At 33.1% G+C, this 26,244-nt stretch overlaps 1 protein-coding gene across 4 annotated transcripts in view; it reads right to left on the bottom strand.

Moving 5' to 3' along the window:
• The window catches only part of SYNE2 (spectrin repeat containing nuclear envelope protein 2), a 385,421-nt gene that overhangs the window by 250,509 nt on the left and 108,668 nt on the right, over positions 1 to 26,244 (bottom strand). For all 4 annotated transcript variants that reach the window (XM_074290333.1, XM_074290335.1, XM_074290334.1 and 1 more), the window contains exons 14-26: positions 25,361 to 25,523; positions 24,003 to 24,081; positions 22,603 to 22,790; positions 20,383 to 20,547; positions 19,580 to 19,732; positions 14,975 to 15,148; positions 12,223 to 12,381; positions 11,645 to 11,818; positions 7,680 to 7,814; positions 6,959 to 7,114; positions 2,979 to 3,196; positions 2,717 to 2,807; positions 452 to 564 (exon numbers count right to left, since the gene is read on the bottom strand). In XM_074290333.1, the coding sequence (XP_074146434.1) occupies positions 452 to 564; positions 2,717 to 2,807; positions 2,979 to 3,196; positions 6,959 to 7,114; positions 7,680 to 7,814; positions 11,645 to 11,818; positions 12,223 to 12,381; positions 14,975 to 15,148; positions 19,580 to 19,732; positions 20,383 to 20,547; positions 22,603 to 22,790; positions 24,003 to 24,081; positions 25,361 to 25,523 (1,968 nt within the window). The remainder of the gene's footprint in view (positions 1 to 451; positions 565 to 2,716; positions 2,808 to 2,978; positions 3,197 to 6,958; positions 7,115 to 7,679; positions 7,815 to 11,644; positions 11,819 to 12,222; positions 12,382 to 14,974; positions 15,149 to 19,579; positions 19,733 to 20,382; positions 20,548 to 22,602; positions 22,791 to 24,002; positions 24,082 to 25,360; positions 25,524 to 26,244) is intronic.

The raw sequence follows: 26,244 nt of genomic DNA, 5'->3' as shown, positions 1-26,244 counted from the left end.
CTTAAAATGAAAATTTCACCCTCAGTTACACATATGGAAATCCATATATAAATTAAGAGCTAGTTGTTAGAGCAAATGGACTTCTTACAAACTTATAAAAAAAAGCATAATAAAAGTATATCAAAATATAAAACCTTCATAATTTATCTTTGCTCAAAATCAGTGCTTTAAAAAAGGACACAAGAATTAAGCCCCTACTAAGCGCCAAGCACTGTGTGAAGAGATTTACAAATATTACCTCATTTGAACCTAACAAAAAGCCAATTATTATCTCCATTTTGCAGATGAGAAAAATAAGACAGACCTAAGAGTTAAATGATTTGCCCAGAGTTATAAGCTAGGAAGTATCTGAGGCCTTGATTTAAACTCAGGTCTTCCTGACTTGAGGCCCAGTATTCCATCTCAATATGTCACTGCCTCTACAAAAGGCAATTAATTTGAAATAATTTACCTTTCTAATAACTTCTTAAAAGGAACATCACCATCTTTCTCTGTGTGTCTTTCATCTTCATGATGCTTTAGTATGCTGAAATATTCTAAGTCAAAGCTAGCAGATCCAGAAGCCTAAACAAAAAGGAAAAACATTTAATACAACCTTTCCCAAGTGCCAGTCATCTTCCAAAAACGCCACCTACGCCCATTACTGATACTTTATGCCAACAAGAAGTTATAGCAAGATTCTCAGCTCAAATTCCACACACTCCAGTGGTGGAGAGGACACCTTCCTATAACTGGAGAGTTAGCAAATCAAAGGAACCTCTCCCATGCACACACGTTCTAAAGACAGACTTCTGTCTATGGCTTGGAAGTGAAAGCTATAATAAAAACTTGCATTTACATAATACTTCAAGGTTTACCAATGCTTTGAAAATGCTACCTCCTGGCTAACTCCTTTTTAGGGTCAGCTCACTATAGGCCTTCTGGCTTCCTTCTCCCTACCATAACTAACTCTTTTGGGGGGGTTAGTCCTCTTGCAAAGCATCACAAATAGTGAATGTCTATTAGGACCCTGAACTACTTTTAGGTTAGTCCTATAATCCTCCACTTGCCATGCTTTAATGGCATCTATGCTAAGGAATTTGTCTTTCTTCTTATTAATTGCTAAAACCCTTTTCCTTGCTAACTTCTCTAAAATTGGCTATAGCCCATTCTTGGCAGTATAATAAAATCTTTGCCCCATGGGAAAAAAAAACCACAACCAAACAAAAATTCTAACAAATGTTATTATTATCTTCCTTTTAATAAGTAATGACATTTGTGTAATAATTAATATTTATATAGACCTTACCATGTACTCAAGTACTGAACTTTTGCACTTAATCATTATTATCTCATATGACATTCACATCAATCCTGGAACATGATGCTATTACTACCCCAATCTTAATAATAAGTAATATTTATATAATACTTTCTATGTGTAAAACACTATGCTTAATATTTTACCATATTATCTCATTTGGTCCTGGTAGCAAATCTGGGAGGCAAATGCTATTATTATCCTGGGAGGGAAATGAGGAACTGAGGCAAAACAGAGTTAAGTGATTTGCCCAGAGTTACACAGCTAGTAAGTATCTGAGACTGGATTTGAACTCAGGTTTTCCTGACTCAAAGTCCACCACAGGAACTACTGTCATATTGTCATGGAACCTCCCCTTTATAGGGAATCCACAAAACTAAAGAACCCAAGTCATTGAAAATTTGAATAAACAAATTTTTAAAAAAGAAAAATAACAAGTTAAAAAAAGCTTATATTAAGTTTTTTAAAAGTAATTACAGTATAAATAATATTGTTCAATCATGTCCAATTCTTTGTGACCCCATTTGAGGTTTTCTTGGCAAAGATAGTACAATCACTTACCATTTCCTCCTTTAGCTCATTTTACAGGTGAGAAAACTGAGGCAAACAGGATTAAGTGACTTACCCAGGGTCATGCAGTGTTTGAGGCATTTGAACACAGGAATATGAGTCTTCCTAGATGTCCCATAAATAATGAATATATATCTTACTATTTATATGGCTTAATCCATATATAGTGTATATATATACACACACATACATATGTAGTGTAATGATACTATGAAAGTAATCGCTGATATTCATGATGATGACACATATAAGTCATTGTGAGAGAATTCTAAATGAGTAAATAAAGAATACATTGTGTTCTATGGGGTTTTATTTCCTTGTCTATTTCTTGTCTAAATAGACTGGTTTATTGTCAGAGGTGGCAAGCTTCCCTTCATTTAAGATTTTTAAGGCTGAGTGACTGCTCAGGTACTTTTTTTTTAGACTGAATAAGTTTGGAGGTCCCTTCTGGATCTGAAATTCTGAAAGTGGGAAATGCACTGCCTCAGTTAATCAGGACCTTAATTTTCCCAACCACTCTGGACTAAAAAGAATACTACTTTATTGGTAAGTATAATTACACTGCTGTGTATTATAATACTGAATATTTCACTGATTTTCTTCTAAGAGGCAGACAGGTGATGCATGGGTAGAATCCTAGACTGAGAGTGAAGAAAACCAAAATTCAAATCGTGCTTCAGATACTTACTAGCCACATAAAGTTGGGCAAGTTATTGAACCATTCTCAGCCTGTTTCCTCAACTGTAAAAAAGGGGTAATAACAGCACCTACTTTGCAGGGTTATTGTGAGAATTAAGTGAAATATCACATGTAAAACACATGTTGTAAACTTGTAAAAGAGCATACCTCTTCAGATGAAGCAGCATCATTTGGTTTGGAAGGCTGTGCCGCCTTCCCAGCATCCCTTCCACCATTCCCAGATGCACTTGAAGGCTTCCTAGGAAGTAAAAGAAATTTTCATTTAAATCAGTGCCATAAACCTCAAATACTGCAAAGCAATACCATCAATGTTAAAATGCCATGTAACATTTTTGTCATAAGTTTTGGAAGAAACATTATTTTATAAAGATTTCCCCTGAAACTCCTCATATTCTCATGAAATACCAACCTTTTTTCAAATATCTGAGTGTTTTCATTAAGGGCCTGGAGCATCATATAAATCTCAGAAGCAGAATTCTTAATTCCATTTTGTCTTTGTCCAAATTCTATAATTGTTTTCCTTATTTCTTGTCGACTTTCCTCTGAAGTCAGCTCTTCACTCAGCTCCCTCAGGGCTTCCATGTAATGATCAAGCTGACACAGTTTCCCTTCATCAGAAAAGCAAGCCTAATTAAAGAAATAAAACCAAAAAAAAAAAGATTCCTTGTGAGTTCACATGATTTCCCCCCCCCATAATGATTAGAAACTAGTGGATTTTAATAATGATGAAAAGCTGTTTGATTATTTCAAAATTTTTAAAAATTTTTACTGGCACTCTTTGTTTTTACATCACATTATCTAAATATGTCTTTCTTCCCTTACTCAGCAAGCCATACCTTATAATACCAATAAAAAGAGAGAGAAATAAAGCAATTCATTAAAGTTAATCTATATGTCAGCTACTTCTGATAATATAATAATAGGTAGCATTAAGGTTTATTGTTAATCACATTTTCTTGTAAACCTGGGAAAACTAATAGAAAAATGATACAATTGTAATTGTACACTATTTCAAAGTGCAATTCTTTTTTGTACAGCAAAACAAGTATTTGGACACGTATATACACACACACACATATATATATATATATTGTATTTAATTTATACTTTAACATATTTAACATGTATTGGTCAACCTGCCATGGGGGGGGGAAGGAGGGGAAAAATTAGAACAAAAGGCTTGGCAATTGTCAACGTAGTAAAATTATCCGTGCATATATCTGGTAAATAAAAACTATTAAAATTAAAAAAAAATTTTAAAAAGCAAAGTGAATACAATCAAAAGAACAATGTGTATAGTAACAACAATACTGTAATGATGATTAACTATGAAAGATCTAGTTACTCTGATGAAAACAATGATTCTTGACAATTCCAAAAGATTCATGATGAGAATTACTATCCACTTTTAGAGAGAGAATTCATGCACTCTGAATGCAAACTGAAGAAGATGGTTTTCACTTTATTTTTCTTGCTTTTTTTCACAATCCAACTAATGGAAATATTTTGCATAACTTTATATGTATAATTAGTATATTTCTTGCTTTTTCAATGGGTAAAGGAAGGAGTAGATAGAATTTGAAAATGAGAATAAAAATGTTTTAAATTAAATTTTAAAACTTATTATCTTACTTGATTCTCCCAGCAATCATGGGGGATAGGTACTATTATTAGTCGTGTTTTACAGATAAGGAAACTGGGGCATATATATGTTAAACAACTTGTCCATGGTCACACAGCTAGTAAGTCTCTAAGGTCAGATTTGAATTAAAAGTCTGTTATAACTGCTAATCCAGCCTTGAAAGCATTGGTCCACATAGCTGTGCATCAGTCTAGGGAGTATTTTACAATAAGAGTTCTTTAGCAGAGAGAAGTTAGCTCAATTGGCTAGATTTTAACTCAGATTTCCCTGACTCCATCTTATTCTATCTACTATACCCTCTAGGTGCCTCTAAAATCTGTTCCTCCTGAGATTGAGACAAAATATCCAGAACAAAAGTGCCACATTTTTGAAAGAACAAAGTAAATTAGAATGTACTGCAAAGCGGATAAGGAGGATGAATCCATTTATTTCACCTCAACAAACATTTGTTATGCATTTGCTGTGCATCTGGCAGTGTGCTAGGTTTGGATTTTTTAAAAGAAAGGAGCTTACATTCTGCTGGGAGTGTATAGCATGCATATAAAAGCATATTGTAACATGAATATATTAGTATAACAAAAAATGTTAGTTAAGAGGAAGGGACCCTAGCAATTTGGGAGCTCAGAAAAGACCCTTTTGTCTAAAGTGATACCTGAGCTGAAATTTGTAAGGCAACAAGAGATTTCAAATGATAGGAGTTAGAAATAAGAGCACCTCAGGCATGTTGTTTTCTGGGCAAGAGATAGAATAAAGTACATGGGGAACAAGAAGTTGTCTACTTTTGCTGGAATGTAGATGAGGCTGAGTAGGGAGTCTCAATAGATAGGTTACAGTCCTATTTTGAAGACTTTTAAATGTCAGAAGCATTTGTATTTTATTCTGGAAGCACTTGGGAACCATAGACATTTTTTGAGCGGAGGAGTGACAAAGGAAGAGCTGGTAATTGTGTGTAAGATGGGTTGAGAAAGCTAAAGGTTATATGGGGAAGAGCTTAAATGACCAAAAATCAATTGGGAGGCTATGGTAATAATCTGGGCAAAAGATGATGGGAGCCTAAACTGGCCTAGTTGTGAGATAATAAAAAGATTTGGAGCAATGTTACACAACCATTTTTAATTTTTTAATTGGTCCTCCTGAATTTTCCTTTCCTCTCTCAAATCTCTTATCCACAAAAGTACCAAAGTTACTATTCTAAACTAAAGGTCTAACCATGTCATTCTCTTACTCAACAAAACCCAGTTTGTTTGGTTTTGGAGGGTTTGGGGGGCCATTCCAAGGATCAAATACAAACTCATGTATCTGGAATTTAAAGTTTTTCAAAATCTAAGTCTAAAATCATTATCTTACATTGCTTCCTTTCCCTGGTCTTCTGACCAGGTGTTCCAACAAGTCAGGGCATCAAGTCAGGGCATTATATGAGTAGGTATAATAAAGGCTTTTAAGATTACACGTGGCTGTTCTTGAGCGTGCTACTGGTTATTAAACTATAGATTCCAGAGATCATGGCCAGAGACCTTTGAAGGCCTCAGAAGAGGAGAGCCGGGTAGAGTCAACACTGCAAAAATCAGTAGTCAAAGGTACTCTGTTGGGCCTAGGACAGACTAGCCAGAATAGCCCAGCTATAATGATCTTCTTACTGTTCTTCATACATGATACACTTATTTCCTATCTCTCTGTTTCTGTATAGGCTCTGCCACATGAAACCTTCATTGATCCCACTAGCTTCCAGTGTTTCCTCCAAAATTACCTTGCACTTCTTTTTTTATATTTTATATATTTTTGCATTTGCATATGTTTATCTCCATAATAGAATGTAAACTCCATGAAAGCAAAGACTGTTTCATCTTTGTATTCCAAGTGTCTAAAAGAGTGTCTGGTACATAATAGGTGCTTAATACTTACTGATTTATGGGATAGAAGAGATTCTTGGTCAGGTACTGCCTGAATTAGCTGACTTCTAATATCCCTCCAACTTTTGAATTCTAAGAGTCACAGGGTCTTATGTAATTCTATAATGTTACCATTACTCAGATCCTTTAAAAAATTCTCCTATTAACTAGTTCCTCTAGTACTGGCAGTTACTCATTATTAGTGACTTTTCTACAACATAAAAGAGTTCTGAAAGTATAAAAACAGGACATTTTAGGAGTTGTTTTCTCAACATAAAATAACTAAATGTGTGCTACTGTTTATATATGCATGGCCTACTCAATTAAAGAACCATGGGAAAATTTTAGATTTGAATTTAAATTGAGATGGGGAATAGTTTAAAAAAAAAAAAAAAGGTCTGTTCAGCCTGACTTGTTTGAAACTTTGTCCTGACATGCTATTCTTCACAAACATTTCAAGGCTAAGTTTGGTGTGCTTAATCAGTAAAAGCCTTTCAATGAAGCATGTCGTGCTTTCCTAGAACACTTAGATCCTTCAAAGGTCATTGTGTCTATTTCAAAAACAATAACAAGTATTATATCTCCTATATAACTAGCAAACCAAGGGAAGTTGAACATTAACCATGCTTTTTTAAGAACCAATAATAAATTAAAGAATTCAAGGCAGTGACAAAATTTCACCCTGGAAGTGATAAACCCACAGAAAGACAGATCTGAAAATGATTTTCTTAGATCATTTATCCAAACTTATGCCATTAAATATAAATAAATCTGAATGGATACCAATATTTAGAACAGTCCTCCTGTCAAGGTAAGATCTCAAATGCAATTAAAATATTTAAACAGAAATCAGTCTACCTCGTGTTCTTCAAGTAGTCCCTTGGTCTTCCCTTTACTAAGTAATTTTTTCTCTTTATTTAGTTGCTTTTCGAGTTTTGATATATTTTCAGTAAGCTCCTTTTCAATTTCAATTTTTATTTGATGAATATATAAATATATTTCTTGATAAAGAACCTGCAAAATAAAATAAACATCATGTTTCTTTCCCCCAGTACCACTCATCAAATTTCTACCCATACTTCAATAAAAGTCAGTTGCAATGTAACTCCTTCCACGATCACTTCTTCCAGTTAGAAGTGACATCTTCCGCCTCTGAAATTTTTCTCTAGAGGATTTTGTGCTTCGATTTACATCTTTACATTCTGACCCAAAGTGTAGTTGTTTATATTGACATGTCTAACCTACTCTCCTGAGTTGTAAGCTTTTCATAGACTGGTTGGAGCATCTGTCAACATAATATTTGTAAATTTAAGCCACTTAATAAATACTTATTAAATGAATGAATAGATGAATTTTAGAAAGTAACTTTGTCTAAACTATTTGTTCCCACGACAATTAAAAATATATCATGATTACCACAGAGCTAAGAGGAAACTGAAGTAAATACATCTCCCTATCTGTAAGAATAACACTTAATACCATCCCAAATAATGAAAATATTTTTCTTCTTTTTAAAAAATTTTTTTAGAAATTGAGGCCCCAGCCAACAAATGACAGATAAATCTTATGGATATCTTACCTCCCATTCTTTAGAGAACTCTCTGCTCATTTCTTCTAAGGATAGCTTTTCATCAGGAGATACAATATTTTTTAGCTGTTCAGCAGCTTTCAAAAATTTGTCCAAGCTTTTACTGTTTAAAATAGCTAGGATATCCTATAAAAATACATAAAAACATGAAAATACATTACATGCAAAAGAAAAGAAAGAAAGGAGCATTAATAAAGCATTAAGCCATAAAAGAGAAGACAAAAGGAAATTTAGAAAAGGGACACAAAAAAAGGCAATTTTGATATAATTGTGTTAAACTTCAAATACCTGGAAAAAACAGACTGCATATAACAAAAGCTTTTTTATTTTTATTTTTTTTTTTTTGTATTTTGAAATCTTCATGTTTGTTGATATTTGTCAAATTCAGTTAGAAAAAGTAATTTCTCTAAAAAAATTAAAATAACAAAGACATTAACCCAACAACATATTCTATGCTCAAAAATCAGTTTTTAAAAAGTCTGTGATGAAAGGGGCAGCTAAGTGGTGCAGTGAACAGAAGAACTGAGTTCAAAATCAGCTTTAGATACTTACTAGCTATGCCACACTGGCCAAGAACTTAACTGTTTGTCTCAGCTGAAAAATATATAAAATGAGCTGGAGAAGTTCATGGCAAATCACTCCAGTATCTCTATCTCAAAAACCTCAAGTGGGTCACAAAGAGTCAAACGTGATGACTAGAAAATGAACACTCGGGTGTAAGAAGACTGTCATAGGATGTCACCTGTATCATGTCTGAAGGTTTGTAAAGAGAAACCACTATTACATCCCATGAGGCTAGAGGATGTTCTTTCTGCAAAGTACTCATTACTCTACCCTAAAATGTAGTTGAGAAATAGGAAAAATATTAGGGGATATCATGACATTAAAAGAAATGAATTTGGTTAGGAAAACCAAATTTATAGCTTTAATGCTATATCAGAGCAAAGAAAGTGGTGGGGAAGGCATTAGACAATGCTCCTTGTATTCTTTCTAACTGATGAATAATTAAGTTTGCTACATAAGCAACAAAATGTAGAAAGTATATGGAGCAGTGCTTTATGTCTTACCTGAGTGCAAAGAAATTTCAATTATTAGTGGCAATTATACTAATAGGGAGGTCTGACAGGCAGTACAATACCACTACAATTTGACTCTTAATTTGATCTATGTTTCCTTCTATCCTTGTTCTTCCTCTAAAAATGAGTTCTGAATTCAGCTCTATATGCATTTTCCTCTTTATCTCAAATACTAAGCATTTGCTAAAGTCTGTGGTTTCTTCCAAAACCATCATTCAGTTACCTCTCTTTTGTTGTTCATGTAATCCATATTCATAGCCCAGTAAAAATTCTGGTAGTTGCTATCCACTGACTCTTTCCTTCCTCCTGGAATTCCGCAACTAACTAATCCTCTCTATCTACTTTAATTCCTTTATTCATACAAAAGGACTTCAATAAATATAGTGATCCTCCCTCAAACATCCTAACTTCTCATTTCCTCAATTTATTCATTTCCTCCCCTGCCCCTCTTCTTTAGCTACAAATAGGAATAGCTGTATTTTTAATTTTGGCACCACCTGGAAGTGCACTTCTGTGCTCATGAATTTTAAAATTTCTTTATCTAATCATAATCTTTTTATCATGCTATCTTTCCCTCTGCTTCTTGACCCTCAATCTTTTCTTAGTTTTTACTATGACCTCTACTCCCTTAGTACTTTCTCAGGCCTTCACTCCTAATATGATTATTTCTCCTCCCTTCCCCTTGGGGAACCAATTGAATTCAACATCATCCTTTACACTGGAGTCCCTTCCCACTCCCTGCCCTTAATCTTTTTGCCAACCATATTTTGCCAGTCCTAAACCTTGGATTATTTCCACCCTACACTATCTTTGCTTCTATTTACATGCTATTGCAAGAAGTTAGAGAAAGTGTAAAAACCAGGTTAAACAAATTCTCTATAAATTTGTAACTAATCCCATTTGTGCCTTTACTGCAAGCAAGGCAATGTTCCTTAATTGATTCACTATTTGATTCATCATAGTAACAATTCCAAGTCTTTTCCACTGTCCTCAAACCTGCCATGACTCCTCCTCCCTCTTCCTATCAATTGATTAACTTTGCTTCAAGCTTTCTTGGAAAAAAAAAAAAATGGAGGCCAGTTTTTGAAAGATCCTTCTTTTCCCAGTCTTACCTCATATCACACAGATACCTTCTGCCATTATCACACAAAAAGTGGCCTTTCTCCTTCCTAAGGCAAACTCCTCTACATGCACCAGTGATTTCATTTCATCCTGTCTTCTCCATCAAATTACTCCCTTCTATCAGCCTCATTCTCTCATTAATCTTCAATATTTCTCTTTCTACAAGCTATTTCCCAGTTGTTTATAAACTCAGTCATTTTTCCTAAATCTCTTAAAAAAAAAAAAAAAAAAACTTCACTTGATCCATCCATCATCACTAGCTTTTATTCTGTATCTCTTCTCCATTTTGTGGCAAAAACTTTCTGCAATCAGTGTTTCTTCTCTCTCCCCCCTTATTTTTTCCTAAACTTTCTGTAATATAGCTTTTAATCTCAATTGATGTTGTTCTACTCAAAATTACCAATGACATCCTAATAGCTAAATCAAGTGACCTTTTGTCAATCCTCTTCCTTTTGGATCTCTTTGAAGCCTACAATACTATTAATCACACTTTTCCTAGATACACTCGGCTCTCCAAGTTTTTGTGACAGTTTTCTCTCTAGTTCTATCACCTAACTGCTCATTTTTCACTTCTTTTACTGAATCTTCATCCAGATCATGGTAACCATGGATATTCCCCAAAAGTCTGTCCTGGTTGTACTTTTCTGTTTATCCTCAATGATTTTATCAACCTCCAAAGAGTCAATGGTCATCTTTATACAGATAGATGATTCTCATATCTATTTATTCAGTCTTAACTTTTCTCCTGATTTACAGTTTTACATATTCAATTAGACATCTCAAGCTGAACATCCTACAGACAATTTCAAAACATCATTTCCAAAGCTGAACTCATGATCTTTCTCCCTAAATCCTCTCTTCTTCCAAAGTTTCCTATTATTTTTGATGGTCCCACTATATATTCAATCATCCAGGTTTCTAATTTCAATGTTAATCTCAACTCCTCATTTTCTCTCATTCTATTTTGTTATCAAGTCCTTTAATTTTTCCAACGTGATACCTATTGCATAGGTCCCTTTCTCTCCCCTCAAACAACCACTACCCTGCTACAGCCCCTTATCACTTTATGCCTTGATTATTGCAATAGCTTTCCAGTTGTCTTATTTTGGCCAATCCTCCATTTAGGTGTTAAAGTAATCTTCTTAAAGTGCAAGTTTAACCATGTTAAAATATAGCTCCTGGAAACTTTTATGTCATAAATCGAACTTAAAGAAATTAATTATATGTGGAAATATGTTTAGAAGAATTGCACATGTTCAACCTATATTGGATTGCTTATGGTTTAGGGAAAGGGGGAAAGAGAGAGGGAGGGAGAAAAATTTGGAACACAAGATTTTGCAAGGATGAATATTGAAAACTATTTTTGCATATATTTTGAAAAATAAAAAGCTATTATTATGAAAAAGAAGCTAATTATAGTTGAAGAGTAAGGATGACATTCTTTTCTTAAAATTTATAAAGTACTTTTGCACTCTCACTTGATTCTTAATCCTTTTCCAGTGCTATTTTCAATGAATCATTCAACAATTTTTAAAAGTCTACATTAAAATCTGAATTTAATTTTTATATGAATGAATTTTTTAAAATTATAATTATAAGTCGCTTTTACTTCTTTAACAAAGAAATTCAGATTTGGAAAACTCTGAGGTTAAAAGAAGATAATGGCAGACTAACAATTTTTGTTTTGTATTTTGATTTTTTAATAGAGAAATAATTACCAATAAATATTCTGAAAGTAATGGCAATAGAGATTCCTACCTTCTTTTGTGAAACCAAGTTACCAAGGCTCCTTTTTTGTCCAAGGAGTTGTTGAACCTTTATAATATCTGACTCAAGTTCCTTCTGTGACTTTTCAAACTTGGCCCTAACATCCATTTCTAGGGAACTCTCATATGAGGCCTGTAAGACAGCATCTAGCTCTGCCATATTATTCTGTGAAGAAAAACATTTTTAAATGAGTCACATTTCATACAATATTTTAAATGAAGAAAACAAGTTTTTCTTCAAAACTTTGTATCTTTTCCAAGAGTTAGCAAAATGACCTATAATTCAATTCAACAAAAATTTAAATATCTATTAGACAGATAAGTTAAATTCAGATTATAAAGGACCTTGAATTCATATAGAAGGTACTTAATAAAAGTTGATTGAAGTTTCTTTTGAATAATAACTTGGTTTTTTCCATATAGATTCTAATATATTATATTTATGTGCCACTAAGCAATAATTGCATTATACTATAATGCAGGAAATTTTTAAATGAATGGTTGCATTTTTTTTCAGACCACTAAAAGCTCCTAGAATAATATGTTTAGAAAATGCACTATGTTAAAGACCTGAACTTTGTCTTTTGCTTCTTTAATTTGTGTCTGGAGCCCAGATGTATGGAAATGCTGGAGAAGTGCCTTGCTTGAAATATTTTGTGCTATTATTTGTAATGCATTTTCTTTCTTAGTCACATGCTCTTGGTACATAGCTCCTCGGGCAATCAATTTCTGTGGAAACAAATGAGAGCATTGTTATGTTCAACATTAATCTGGATAAAAATTATGTCAATCCAAAGCCATTAAGGATGAATCCAAAATCCAAGATGGTGAAGTTTACATAGTAAATGTTCTGAGTATTGCTTACATTTTCCAGCTTAAAGAAATCTTCAGGATATAGTCTTAAGATAAATTTATCTTACCAAGTACCATATATAACAACAATACTATCTTGTAAATAAGAAGGAAATAATTTATAATCAAGAACATATTTGTACACATATATGTGTGAAATAGTTTAATGCTCAGATTCTAAAAAAGCATTCTGATACTTTTAATATCATGTTAATTCAAAATTACATCTTTTATGGTACAAATATTTTAAGATGGTACCAACTATATGTAAAAAATACTATTTAAAAGATAAACTGGATATTAATTATCAATATTGATTATAAGATCAGATATTTAGACCTAAAACTAATTTTAGAGCCTCAAGGTTTCTAATTTTAAAAACCAAACCTCAAAGAGATTAAGGGATTTGCTAAAATAATACAGATAGTAACATAATCATAGATGCTACAGATTAAAGAGACCTCATGGCCCATTTAATCCAAACCTTTTGTTTTAAAGATGAGAAAACTGAGTGACTTTCTCAGACTTCCATTTTCAAAACTATAAAAATGATCTCTCTATGCTTACCACAGAAAATATAGACAGATTAAAATTCACAAAGCTAAGAAATGGGGACTTGCAAAGGGATTACTTCTTACTTTTATTGTTGGAATTTTCCATTTTGTCAAAACTCATGCCTGGACGGTTTTATGACCTGAAACTCAGTTAAACTTTCAATGTGTTCTTCTTTCCTAGGAGGAGTGAGTATAATAACTACTGCAGGATACTATAATGTTAACTATTTACCCCCTGCTTCTTAGTGTGTTGGTTATATGGAAGTAAAGGCAGAACTGAATTGTAGAGAAGAAATAATATGTTCTCCTTTATTTAAATCAGCAGGATTACCTGCAATCAGTTAAGCTGTGGATGTCTAGTCCATGAGCAAGTTTTCAATAAAAAGCTAGTAATTCTTTATATTGACAAATCATACTTCAAATACAATATAAAACTGCACTTACTAATTTGCATTGCATTCCTGTGTGGAGACTGAATTTTCAAAAAAATTAATCTCCAGATTAATTTAAATCTAATTAATTAATATTAATTAACAAATTAATTAAAACAATTAATTTAATCTCCAGATTAACACAGATAAATGTTTCAAAAATCAAAGGCATTGGCCAGGCAAAGTGATGCACAATAGTACTGAATAGTGAAGAGGATCATTTAGTGTTGTTATCCCCATTTTACAGATTCTTAAAAGAACACAGCCATAAGTAAGAGAAAGAGAAGCAAATCTGCACTAGATTTGAATGCTGTTTCTGCTACTCATTAGCTGTGTGTGCTAGATCAAGTCACTTAAATTTTTTGGGAGTGTTTCTTGCTCTGTAAAGTGGAGATCTTGAATTAGATCATCTTTGCAATCCCTTCTAGAGTTTAAAGACTCCCAAAAGACTTGCCCAATGTTATTTGACTAACAAGTGGTGGACATAAGGTACAACATGGTGATGGACATCTGTAATTCCTGTTATTGGAGAAGCTGAAGGTGCTGGGTTAAGAGTTCTAAGCTTCAGAAAGTCTAAAGCTATTTAGGTATCCAAAACTAGCCCAATACCAATATGGTGGATCCCTGGGAGTGAAATGAGCCACTAGACTTCCTAAGAAAGGAAGAACTGATCCACATCAGAAACAAAAGTCAAAACTTCCATGCCGATTAGTAGTAAGATTTGACCAGCTAGTGGCTGCTATAATTCTACCTGTAATTCTACTCAGTCTCCTTGGGGCAACTAGATGGCACAGTGATAAAGTGCTAAGCCTAGAGTCAAGAAGACTAAGATACTTCCTAGCTATGTGACCTTGAACAAGTCACTTAAACCTGTTTGACTCAGTTTCCTCATCTGTAAAGTGAATTGTAAAGGGAAATAGCAAACAACTCTAGTATCTTTGCCAAGAAAACTCCAAAGAGGTTGAAGCATCACAAAAAGCAATCTTTTTATCCACCTCAGCTCTTCCAATTAAAAATTAAATCCAACAAAGATATATTTAGAACAGTGTGCCAAACTCAAATAGAAACAGATCTTTGAAGGCTACATATTAACTTAGAAAATCACAAATTACTATTCTTTATATTGTATCAAAGTATCATTCTCTATATTGTATTATATTTTCATTTAATTAAACATTTCCCAGTTTCTTCTTTAGAGTACTTTTTGTCCATTTCTAGTGGCTCCCCCTATACATAGAGAGGAGTACAACTAACCATACCAGGTGAGAATTCATGCCATACTTCATTATTTCAGAGCCCCAAAATAAGCCAGTGTCAGAGTTACAAAGCAAGAGATTTTGAACTGGGTAGTAAGCATTCTAACGAGAGTGACACTGGCTACCAAACACAGGATTCTTGGAATTTCCTTTATCAACACTGATCTAAGTTAAAATATAAAATCACAGCTGTTGTTAAACTGGCGTTTTGTTTTTTCTGTATTTTTACCTGCAAAGATTCCTCCATGGAAGCTTCCACATAACCTTGGTGTTTAATAAAATCCAGAACAGGTCTGATTTCTGTTTCCCATGTTGCCACTTGAACGATGAATTCTTCCATTTCTTCAAGCATTTGTAGGAGTTCTGTGAACTCTTTGATTACATCCTCACTTTCTTTTCCAGTCTAAAATATGAAAGCAAGATCATGATAACAAGACAGTGCATTCAGAATTTTTTATGTGAATAACTTACACTTTCTTTTCAATAGATGATCAACAAAGTCATTATTTGCAACTGGCTGACTGGAGAACTTCCAATTTAAGGAGGTCATCCAAGTTAGCCATGTCTTTCATCCTCTCCAAACCATACATCCCCCAATCTTTTTCTAGAGCACCTCAGAAATTTCTTCACATTGGCCTGTGTCTCTTATTGATTGGTTTTCTAATTGCTAAAATCATAAGCTCCATTTGAGGAGGATGCCCAAACCAGCCATGGCTTCATTACTCTCCAGATATATTCCTGGCTCACTGAACTTTCTCTATCATGGCCCTGGGTCAGGTGCCTTCATGTCTCCCCTTTTCCCCCTCTTTTAGCTTTCTTTTATGTATTTTCTTTCTCCATTAGGATATAATCTATTTGACAGAAGGGACTATCTTTCATCTTTTATTTATATTCCTAGCACTTAAAACAGTAACTGGCACAGAGTAAGCATTTACTTGTAGTTGGCATGCTGGAAAGAATACAGGACTTAGAGTCAACAGAGCTGGAAAGAATTTGAACCTTTCTACTTTTAATACTATCCTAGGGACCAGATGTATGACTTCTTACATAAAGTTTAAGGCATTGCATGGCCATTGACTTTGAGGAGAATACTTCCCTACTTAGTTTACCAAAGGAGTTAGCATAGGGGAATACCCTGAGTACAATACATGATCAAGTTGCAGAATATTTATTTAATATTTACTATATTCCATATAGGCATAGTGCTTGACACAAGCCATCCAGAATGATACTCTTTTGAATTAGAGAAATTCTGCTAAGCAAGCATTGTGGCTATGTATTAGAGTATAGCAATATCATTCATTACCCTTATGATGTACCCCCAGCAATGAGAGGTAATAAATGGGAAGCCCAAAGACTCATCTACATGGACAAACCCCTCAACCTCTGAAGCCTAGAATTTTTATAAAAGAGAAGTTCAGCAAGGGACTTGTCTCCAGAGAGCCTTCAGAGTTGACAGGCGAAGTTTTCAGGACAGAAGGGATCATTGAGAGAATTCAGACGCTGAGGAAATTTGTACAGTGGCATTCTAAAGGAGGACAGTAACAGCTGATGCTAGCTGCTAATTTGTGACTAAGAATCTTGCACTAAATTAATCATTTTTTTTACTGAGAATCTTTTGAGCATAGAGTTACTTAGCATTGGTGAACCCAATTAAGCCCTACCATAAAATCTTATTAGTTACAAAACTTTGTGCAATTCTCAGTTAAACTTACATGAGTATTAGTTTTTTTCACTGTAAAAAATGGGAATAAATACACAATTATTGTAAGGAAAATGTTTTGTAGATAACAAGACACAATAAAATGTGAATTAGTATTACTATTGATAAACTGAACAGAATACTGGCCCAGGAAAGTCAGAAGGACCTGAATTCAAATCTAGCCCCACTTTTTAGTTATATGGCACTAGGTAAGTCACTTAACCCTGTTTGCCACATTTTCATCTGTAAAATGAACTTGAGAAGGAAATGACAAACCACTCTAGTATCTTTGCTCAAAAATGGGATCACAGAGTCAGACACAACTGTAACGACTCAATAACAACACAGTGGGAATAATAATAATAGTACCAGCCTCTTAGGGTTGTTGTGCAGATAAAACAAGATAATATTTGTAAAACACTTAACATAGTGCCTGACACATAATAAGTATTCTGTAAATGCTTTACACACAATCTCATATCCCCTTTTCCTACTAATCAACTCTCTGGCTAGTTAATATCTTCCACTTCCACTAGAGTTGTGAAATTGCTTTCTGTGGAGATATATTTCCAAAGAAGCAATAATTATACTTAATTTGTATGATTTTCCATTAAACTCCTCACTTAGCACTAAAGAATAAAATATTTAGAGAATGCATTGTTATGTTAAACAGAAACCTGTTCTTTGCCTTTGGTTAATCTGTGTCTGGAGGCCAGGTGTTTGGAAATGTTAGAGAAGCACATTCACTATATAATTGTTCTCTATCTTGGTACATAAATCTTCAGCCAATCAGGTACTCCGCTGAAATAATCTCTCTTTCAAACCAGTTGTCTCCCATGTATACAACAAAATTATCCAAGACTTCTTTAAAGATATATCCACAGATAATTCAACTATCCACTCATATCAGCTGAGGTATAAATCAAGAAGATGCATTCTTACCAAGTTACTCAACAATGTCCTATAGAAGATTCATTACAAAGAGCAAATTGAAGAGGGTTTGTCTATTAGAGTAAATTATTTAGTAATGTTCCTGTGGGCACCTGAACAATAATGACTTCAACGTGACCCTGGGTTCTTAATAGTATACTTTTCCACAGCACTCTAAACTTTGTAAGAAATCTATAAGGTAGACAGTAGAAATAGTATGATATCTGTTTATGCAGATGAGAAAATTAATGACCAGACTAAAGGTCATCCAGGTGATTGAACCTCAAAGCTATAATCTTATTGCCATAATAAGGTCACCCTAGTTGAACTCAAATTTGGGCAGGGAAAAGAGGCAGCTAGATGGTATGGATAAAGTGCTGGGCCTGGAATCAGGAAAATTTATCCCTCTGTGTTTAAATCTGGTCTCAGATTTAGCATATGAATCTGGGCCTGTCACTTAATCCTGATTGCCTCAGTTTCCTCATCTGTAAAATGAGCTGGAGAAGAAAATGGCAAACCATTCTTCTACCTTTGCCAAGAAAACCCCAAATGAGGTAACAAAAAAATCAGACTTGACTGAAACAATTAAACACCACCACCAGAAAGTGAGAAACATTCTTTGTATAGACTCAATAACAGCCTGAGGTCCAAAATAATTAATTTCAAGAAAAGTTCCTCATGTACAACACTACATAGATTATTATAATTTTGATTTTACCAGAGCAGTTAAAAAAATTTACTACTAACATGTGAGTGGGATTTAATCACATATTTTAGAAGTATATTATAGAAATATATTTAAAAGATACTTAATATTTCCTGGATACATTTTACTCCCTTTTACATTTTCATTTCAGTTACCTAATTTCATTCTCCCAATAAGCTGTGGGGGAGCTAAATAGAACTGTTATAATTGTTCTTATTTCACAGACTAAGAAGCTGAGGCATACAGGTTGCCTAAGTCTCTTGAAAAAGTTTTCATTAATTAGCAATAATTAGAGTAAAATAGCAACCAATGGCTTAGCATCTATAAAACTGAACAAGAACTTTATAACAGAGGTAATGGAGAACACTGTCACTATGGGTAGAGTTGCAGGCAATTATCAGAAGTAGAAAAAAATTAAAGGCAGGAACAACATCAATAAATAAGGAATAACCTGCAGGCTTCTTGGGCCTAAACTTTGCCAGCTACCCTGATCTGCTCTATAATTATTCAGGACCCATTCCATGTAGTTCATCTCTCTAAATAAGATCCCTTAGCTCTGGATTTATTTGTTGACATTCCCTATTTTTCCTTTTCCATGAACCCCAAACTCATTTTCTTACTTCTTATAAGGGGAGGTTTTAGTATAGTTTCCATTAAAACTTCATCTTCATTGAGAAATGGAATCCCCATAGCAAGAAAGCTTTTGTCAAGTTAACTGAATAAGTCATATCTGCTCTTCCAGGCATATCCATATTAATATATTCCACAATGTTTACCAAAGAAAGATAGCAGAAGTAAATATTATTTTCCTTTTTTTCTTTCTTTCTTTCTTTTTTCTTTTCTTTTTTTTCTTTTTTTTTTTTTTTGTCTAGGTAATTGGGATTAAGTGTCTGAAATCAGATTTGTACTTGGGTCCTCCTGACTCCAGCTGTCCTGGAGTAACTATTATCAATATTTGAATTAGCCTGAGATTTTCATGGTACAGGGAAATTCCTAGTCAAGAAATTCCCTCAGCACCTGCTTTACAACTTTAAACTTCAGGAATTTCTTGGGCAACTAACTTGTCCCAAGTTACATAACTTGTCCAGCTTCATATACATAGTACATATCAGAAGTAAGTTTTGAACCCAGTCTTTCTGACCCCAAAGTTCTTAATACATATGGCCATGTTATTGCTGTTCAGTTATTTTAGTCATGTCTGTTTTTTTGTTACCCAACTTGGGCCTTTTTCTTTTCTTTTTTGGCAAAGATACTGGACTTTGTTCACCATTTCTTTCTCCAGCTCATTTTACAGATTTCAAACAGTTAAGTGACTTGACAAGGGTCCTAAAGGTACGAAATGTCTGAGATTGGATCTAAACTCAAGTCTCTTTTTAACATCCTCATCACTGCTAAAAATAAAACAACACTTTATGATACTTTCCAAAAAATTTTTCTTTTATCTAAATTGAACCAATATACCCTTGAAAGGCATTTTCAAAAGTCTTATATTTTACCTTTAAATACTGAATATGTTTCCTAAGTGTTTCAGTTGAAATATCTATTGTATCCCCATATGAAGTTAAGTTTTCTTCTAAAGATAGCTCAGTATTTCCAATTTTTTCAAGACTCGGTTGTTCCTGTTCTTGGATAAAACGCAGCTTCATCTCCTATTAAAAATATAATGGTATAATTATTTCATCTTCATTTTTATTCCTTTTTAACTAATAAATTTTGCTAAAATAAAAAAATCTCAAGAGATATAGGTCTTGACATATACAAAAATGCTTTTCACATTCTAACTCATTTAGCAATAATATTTTAAAACAGGGAAGAAAATCACTAAGGGCTTTTGAAAAGAAAAATTATATACATATAGACATAGATATTATGTAGAGAGTCATATTGAAAGCTATCCTAAAGTGAGGAGACATTGGGAATTCAATAAATATAATAATTTCAATTTATCCAGTGGCCAATTAGGAGATTATTATGATGGGAGCCAAAACTAGGATAGAGATTAGTATAAATGAAGAGGAAGAAAGGATGATTGACATTCAGTGGAGATAAAATACATAGGACTTGGCAATCATTTGGATGTGAGAGTGAAAAGAAAGGAAAGAGTTTTTAAAACAGCTCTAAATTTTCTGAATTCCATCATCTCAGTCATCTTGGTGTTATTAAAAATAAATAGGTAAGGAAAAAGAGAAGTTTCAGTAAGGTGATGAGCATGGAAAAAATTAGAGATAATTTCAGTAAAAAAAAAATCTCACATTAATTTCAAATATACTATACAACACAAAGTGATTTCATGACTTACGAACTGAGTTTTTTTAATGAATTTTGCCCATCTTTTATTAAGTCTTTTCAGTTCCTTATTAATAGATGATCCAACTTGTTGGTTACTGATATCAATTAAAAATTTTCCAACCTCATTTACAGTACTAAGTACTGAATTCCAACTTGCTAGTGTCTCAAAAGGAAGCTGCAAAAGATAAAAGGATAAGTGAATGAAATGATCTTTGGCCTTCTGATAACCAATTACTAGCAACTATAAAAAGTACTTTAAAGTTTGTGAAGACACCAACTAAAATAGTAACAATAATGATGATGAATAATGATAGCTAGTGTTTATATAGTACATTAAGAGTTGCAAAGTACATAATCTTCCCCCACTCCCACACCCTGGCAACCCCTGCAGGAAGATGCTATCATTATCCCTATTTTACAGATGAGAAAATTGAGCCTGAGAAAATTAGGTGGTTTACCTAGAGGCATAAAGTGAGAGTCTAAGGTTAAATTTGAACTCAGATCCTTCTGAATCCAAATCCAGAATTCCATATACTGTACATGTAACCCGAAAAAGCTATGAAATGGAAGAAATGTTTCTGCAATGCAGTCCCAACTCAGAATTCTTCTCTCCCTTCTTGGTTCCCTCAGGTCCCAGGTGATTCTCACAAAGCCTTAGTCTCAGCTAGATGTCACTGTTAGAAAGCACTTGATAATTACTTCTAAAATACTCATATTTCTTTAAGGTATCATCCCTTCCAGATTTACAGTCAACCCTTATACATCTCAGGAATTAGGAACATGGCACCCTCTCAATCTGAAAAATCCATGTAAATTTTTTTGACCCTCCTTTCAAAAGAGAAGAATTCTGAATTTTTTCTTTTTTTTATGGGATGTTTACATTATTAAAAGATAAAATATTTTTACATTATGCATATATTTTATGCATTTTTGAGTTTCTAAACCTTTTCTTTGTTGTCTGCTAGCCTTCATGTGTTGTCTGCAGGTTGCAAAAAAAATCTCTATTTAATTTCTTATGTCAACCCATGATAAATCAAATTATCAAGATATCAAACCTGCAGTGAATTGAAACCACAATATATGGCAATGGGGAAATTCACAATGTGAAAGGGATAACTGTACTTCTTCCATTTTAAAAGATACTGGAGAAGGAAAAATCATCAAAACTGAAAAAAAAGGATTCCTAATGGTAGAATTCTAAGTACCTTTATAAGTAGTGAGATAGGAATAGTTGTAAAGTGGCAACCATACATACTTGGTGGTCCTCATTTAGGTAACCACAACCTTCACACAGTTATAAGATTATGTACATGTAATATAGTATGGGTACACTGATGACACATAAGCTACTCAACTTCTTACAAAATTATTTTATCTTTAAAAAAAAAGTCTAGTTTCTTTTGAATGATAGAACTTTTTGAAAAAGTCTCCTCAAACTTATGATGACTGACTCCTATTAATTCCTAACTCGAGTGATAAGCCATATCCCTCTTCAGTCAAGAGAACAAATTACTTCGCCAGCAGTGGGAGGAGGAGGGAAAATCAACATGAATGGTTCTAAGAACTCAATTCATAAATTGCAAAGAACTTTAAAATACAAATTTTAATTTATTTTAAAATAGAAATAATTATATTAATACCACTCCCTTCTCTGCATCAGGATGGATAAAGTATATTTCGATCAAACTGCAGAATATCAGAGCTAAAAAGAGTAATAAGAGATTATCTTCAAGTTCCCTTTTAAAAAATGAACAAAATGAGTCCCAAAATGAGTAATTAAGGACACAGAGCTATTAGTCAGAGAGCTTGGATTTAAACTCAGGTCTCCTGACGCCCAGTGAAATTATCTTTGTATTATGCCATATTGCCTCCTCAACAATTCACAACCACCTCCAAAAAAGATTTTGGACTTAGAATTTTACCCAATTTAAAAATGAAATTTAATTTAAACCATTTATTTGTTTTAAATGTTCCTATAAAATTATTCCAACTCACCAATCCCCATTCAAAGAAAAAGATGATAATGTCTCAGAAAACCATACCAAAAAGAAAATATTCCACTGATCAGTTAGGTTTGAAGGGAGACAACATTTCCCAACTACAAGTAAACTTTCCAAAAAGGATTTCCCTATACCTGCCAGCTTGTAACTCTGTAGATTATTTTTCCTGGGTCTGAGAGTTCAGACCTCTTATAATATCAAAAACTCTTAAATCAAGAGAGAAAATGTACCTGCTTTGGATGTTCTTTCCTTGATTCTTCCAACCAAGTCTTGAGTGACTGAAGATTCTCTGTATATATAGCCCAAGATGACAGAACTTTTTGCAGAGTGGATTTTATATCATATATGCATTTTCTACACATAGAAATCTGAGATTCCACCATCTTGAACTGCTTGTTAATATTCTGAGGATCTCCATCTATTATATTTAACAAAAGAAAGTAATCTTAGAAAACATTATCATAATATGACTAAAAGACCTTAATCGTACATATTTGTTCAAGTATGCCTAAGGCAATATTAAATATGGATTATAACAATATTAAGTAGAAAATATTATTTTCTTTGAATTATATATTTATTTGTGTGTATATATATTTATTTATTATGTATCTGTGTATATGTACATACAGATTCTCTGTGTGTTCAAAATTCCCCTATGTATAAAGAAAACCTAACTATTATTTAGGTCATTATGCAGGACTTTTAATTTATCTATGTGTCTGCTTACCAATTCAGATCATAAATCCTCTATAATTTAGTAAACAGTAACAGTCTTCAAGAGTTACTATGGCCTATAAAATTAATAGCTCTGTGGCTACCTCATGATATTTCTCTGAGCAAAAAACATAGTCTATGACCTGGCCCACATTCAAAGCTTTTCTAGTTTGTTAGGAACCTCCAGACCTTATATTCCTTTAGTTTAATCTTCAAAAACTCAAAATCACAGTATTAGAAATACAGTACTAGACCTTAAATAGAGCATTTCAAGATAAAACATGACAATTTTTTTAATCTCACAATCATTTTCCACTACCTTCTGTTTCAGGCTGAATCTTTCACTGTGATTTTTAAAAAACAAGCAAAACTGATCAACACATTGATGTCATATAACAATGAATATAGTATTCTATATTAGTTATACCCCATCTCTCTCCTATAAAGGAGTAGGTATGTTTTATTATTTGTTTTCTGGGACCTTGATTTTTTTTCAGTTTCTCAGAATTGTTCTTTCTTTTTAGAGAGCTTTTCATTTTCACTGCAGTAATTATATAAATTGCTCCTTTCTGCTTATTTTGCACTATATCAGTGGTAGAAATTTTTCCATATTTTTCTAAATTCTTTAAATTAGTGATTTCTTTTTGCACAATAAATATTCAATTTCATTTGTTAACCACAGCTTTTTTTCCTCATAGTAGAGCGGTATAAAACTAAAGATAAAGAACTTTACAAATGCTGTGTTGATTACATTACTTTTGGTTTTTCTGGCTTTACTCTTTTTTTTTCTTTGTTACAATGAAGGATTCAATAGTGGGTGTACTTGGGAAAGAACTGTGATGTAAAAACAAAAGATATCAATAATACCCTAAAAATCAAATAAAGCTGTAACAAATCTCTTGTATTATCTTACCTAAATTCTTGATCATTGTTTCACATTTTTGAAAAGAACTTTCAAGCTGAATTAGGAATTCCTTTTCTTCAATAAATGTCTGCTCACACACAAATAAAGAAAAAGAGATATACATAAATAAAATTGTTTAAATAGAACAGGCAAGAAACAGAAAATGACACAAAGTTGAACATATTTTGCATACAGTTAAATCCATAAAATCCAATTGAAAGAACTAAGTGATAAAATCTTGATAATTAATACTGTCATTTGGAGTAGCAAAAGAGAGTAGAATCCTTATTAGGGACTAAGATATTATATATGTTATTTCTCTAGTATTTGCAAGTCTTGATTTACTGGAAAAAAATTAATTTACAAACTTGTAGGACAGAAGGTACAATCATGTTTTATAAACATAAATGCTAAATGTTAACAAATGTTCATAGTCATTTCAAATTCTCACCTTCCATATATGTATCATTTTCAGTCTTCATTTGGAACAATATTACTGAGCTAGTAATATTATTACTAGTAATAATATTACAGCTAGTGCTTTACACATGATCATCACAACAACCATATGAGATGGATGCTATTTTAATTAACATATTTTCAGGTGTGGAAACTAAGTCTAAGAGGGATTAAGTTATTTGCCCACAGACATACAGTTGGTTAGTTTTAGAAGCAGTATTTAAACTCAAGTATTCCTGACTCCAAGTATAATATTCCACTCACTGAGATAACATTTTGAGAGCTTAAAAATGGATATGTTTCAAAATCTAAAATACATTTTAAAAATAATCACTAATTAAAGTATCCACATTTCTAACACATAAATTCCATTATCATCCTATTCATATTTTAGGGTTGGGAGCATAGACATTCAGGACAAGTTGATTCTAAAGGTCTTGAACCTGTTGAGCTAACAAGTAATGGAGAGCAATCAGTCCAGATGCAAGTAGGACAGATTTGTGTTTAATGGCCTAAGCGGGTATAGTCCAGATTTGAAGTTATTCAGATCATAATTACTAAGAAGGCATTAATTTATAAGCAATGATCAGTTCTAGGCAAACAGTGAAGCAAAACTGTTAATAAATTGAGGATTGGGGATACAGGAAAAGCACATAAGTTAATATTAGGAAGAAAGAGAGAGGATTAAAATTAGGAAGAAGGCAAAAAAAGACAAGATATAAGGAATATCAGGAAAGGTTCATAATTATGCTTTGGCTAATTCAGCTTATCTTCTGAGAGGTGCCTATTCTAGACAATGGAGCAAAAATAGATGAAGAGGTTAGAACCCAAAACACTAATGCTAATTCCTGTCAATACAGAGATCAAAAATGTAAACAGACTAAGGTAGAACATAAATGATAACTTACATGCCAATCTTCCAATAACAGTTTCACAGATTCTTGGGTCCCATATTTGACATTCCAGAGATTCAATTTTGATTTCACTTCCTCTATTAAACCCAGGACAGAATACAAATAGTAGTGAAACTCTAAAAGTGAAATGAAGTTCATCCCCATAATACTGTGGAATCTGGAAAATAAGAGAGCCTTTAGAGTTTATTTTTAACATTCTGGATATGATGAAATATCTATCTACCAAAAGAAACAAACAACCTAAACCATTGATTAGTTTTAAAAAAAAACTATTTAGTATTTAGAAGCCAGAGATATGAACTCCCATTCAAATGATAAAAAATTGTAGCATGAAAATATTTTAAATGTTATTAAGAATCATCCATACTGCCATAAAATAAAGCAAACATTTCCAAGTTGGAAGTGTCTGTTACAAAAAGTTTTCTAAAGAAAAATGCACTTAGACTAAAATATGCTTTAATAAATATTGATCTATATCCATCTCTCTCTCTTGCTGTCTCTCTTTGCCTCTGATTGTCTCTTTTTATCTCTCACCTTATATCTCTATCTCTCTCTTTCTCTTCCTCCCTCCCTCTTCCCCCTTTCTTTTCCTACCATATCTCTCTCCCCTTTACTCTCTCCATTCCTCTCTCTTTCTCTTTCCCTCCATATCTCTCTCTCTCTCTCTCTCTCTCTCTCTCTCTCTCTCTCTCTCTCTCTCTCTCTCTCTCTCTCTCTCTCTCTCTCTTTCCCCCACATATATTTGTGTGTGTGTGTGTGTGTGTATATGTCTTCAAACATTTTACTCAATCAATTTCACTCAATCAAATATTTATTAAGTGTCTACTATATGCCAGACAAGCACTGGCATGCACAGAGGCAAAAGACAGTCCCTCACT

This window comes from Sminthopsis crassicaudata, chromosome 2 (assembly GCF_048593235.1).
Source record: "Sminthopsis crassicaudata isolate SCR6 chromosome 2, ASM4859323v1, whole genome shotgun sequence".
Classification (NCBI taxonomy): Eukaryota; Metazoa; Chordata; class Mammalia; order Dasyuromorphia; family Dasyuridae; genus Sminthopsis; species Sminthopsis crassicaudata.
This window is presented reverse-complemented; position numbering and strand designations above follow the sequence as displayed.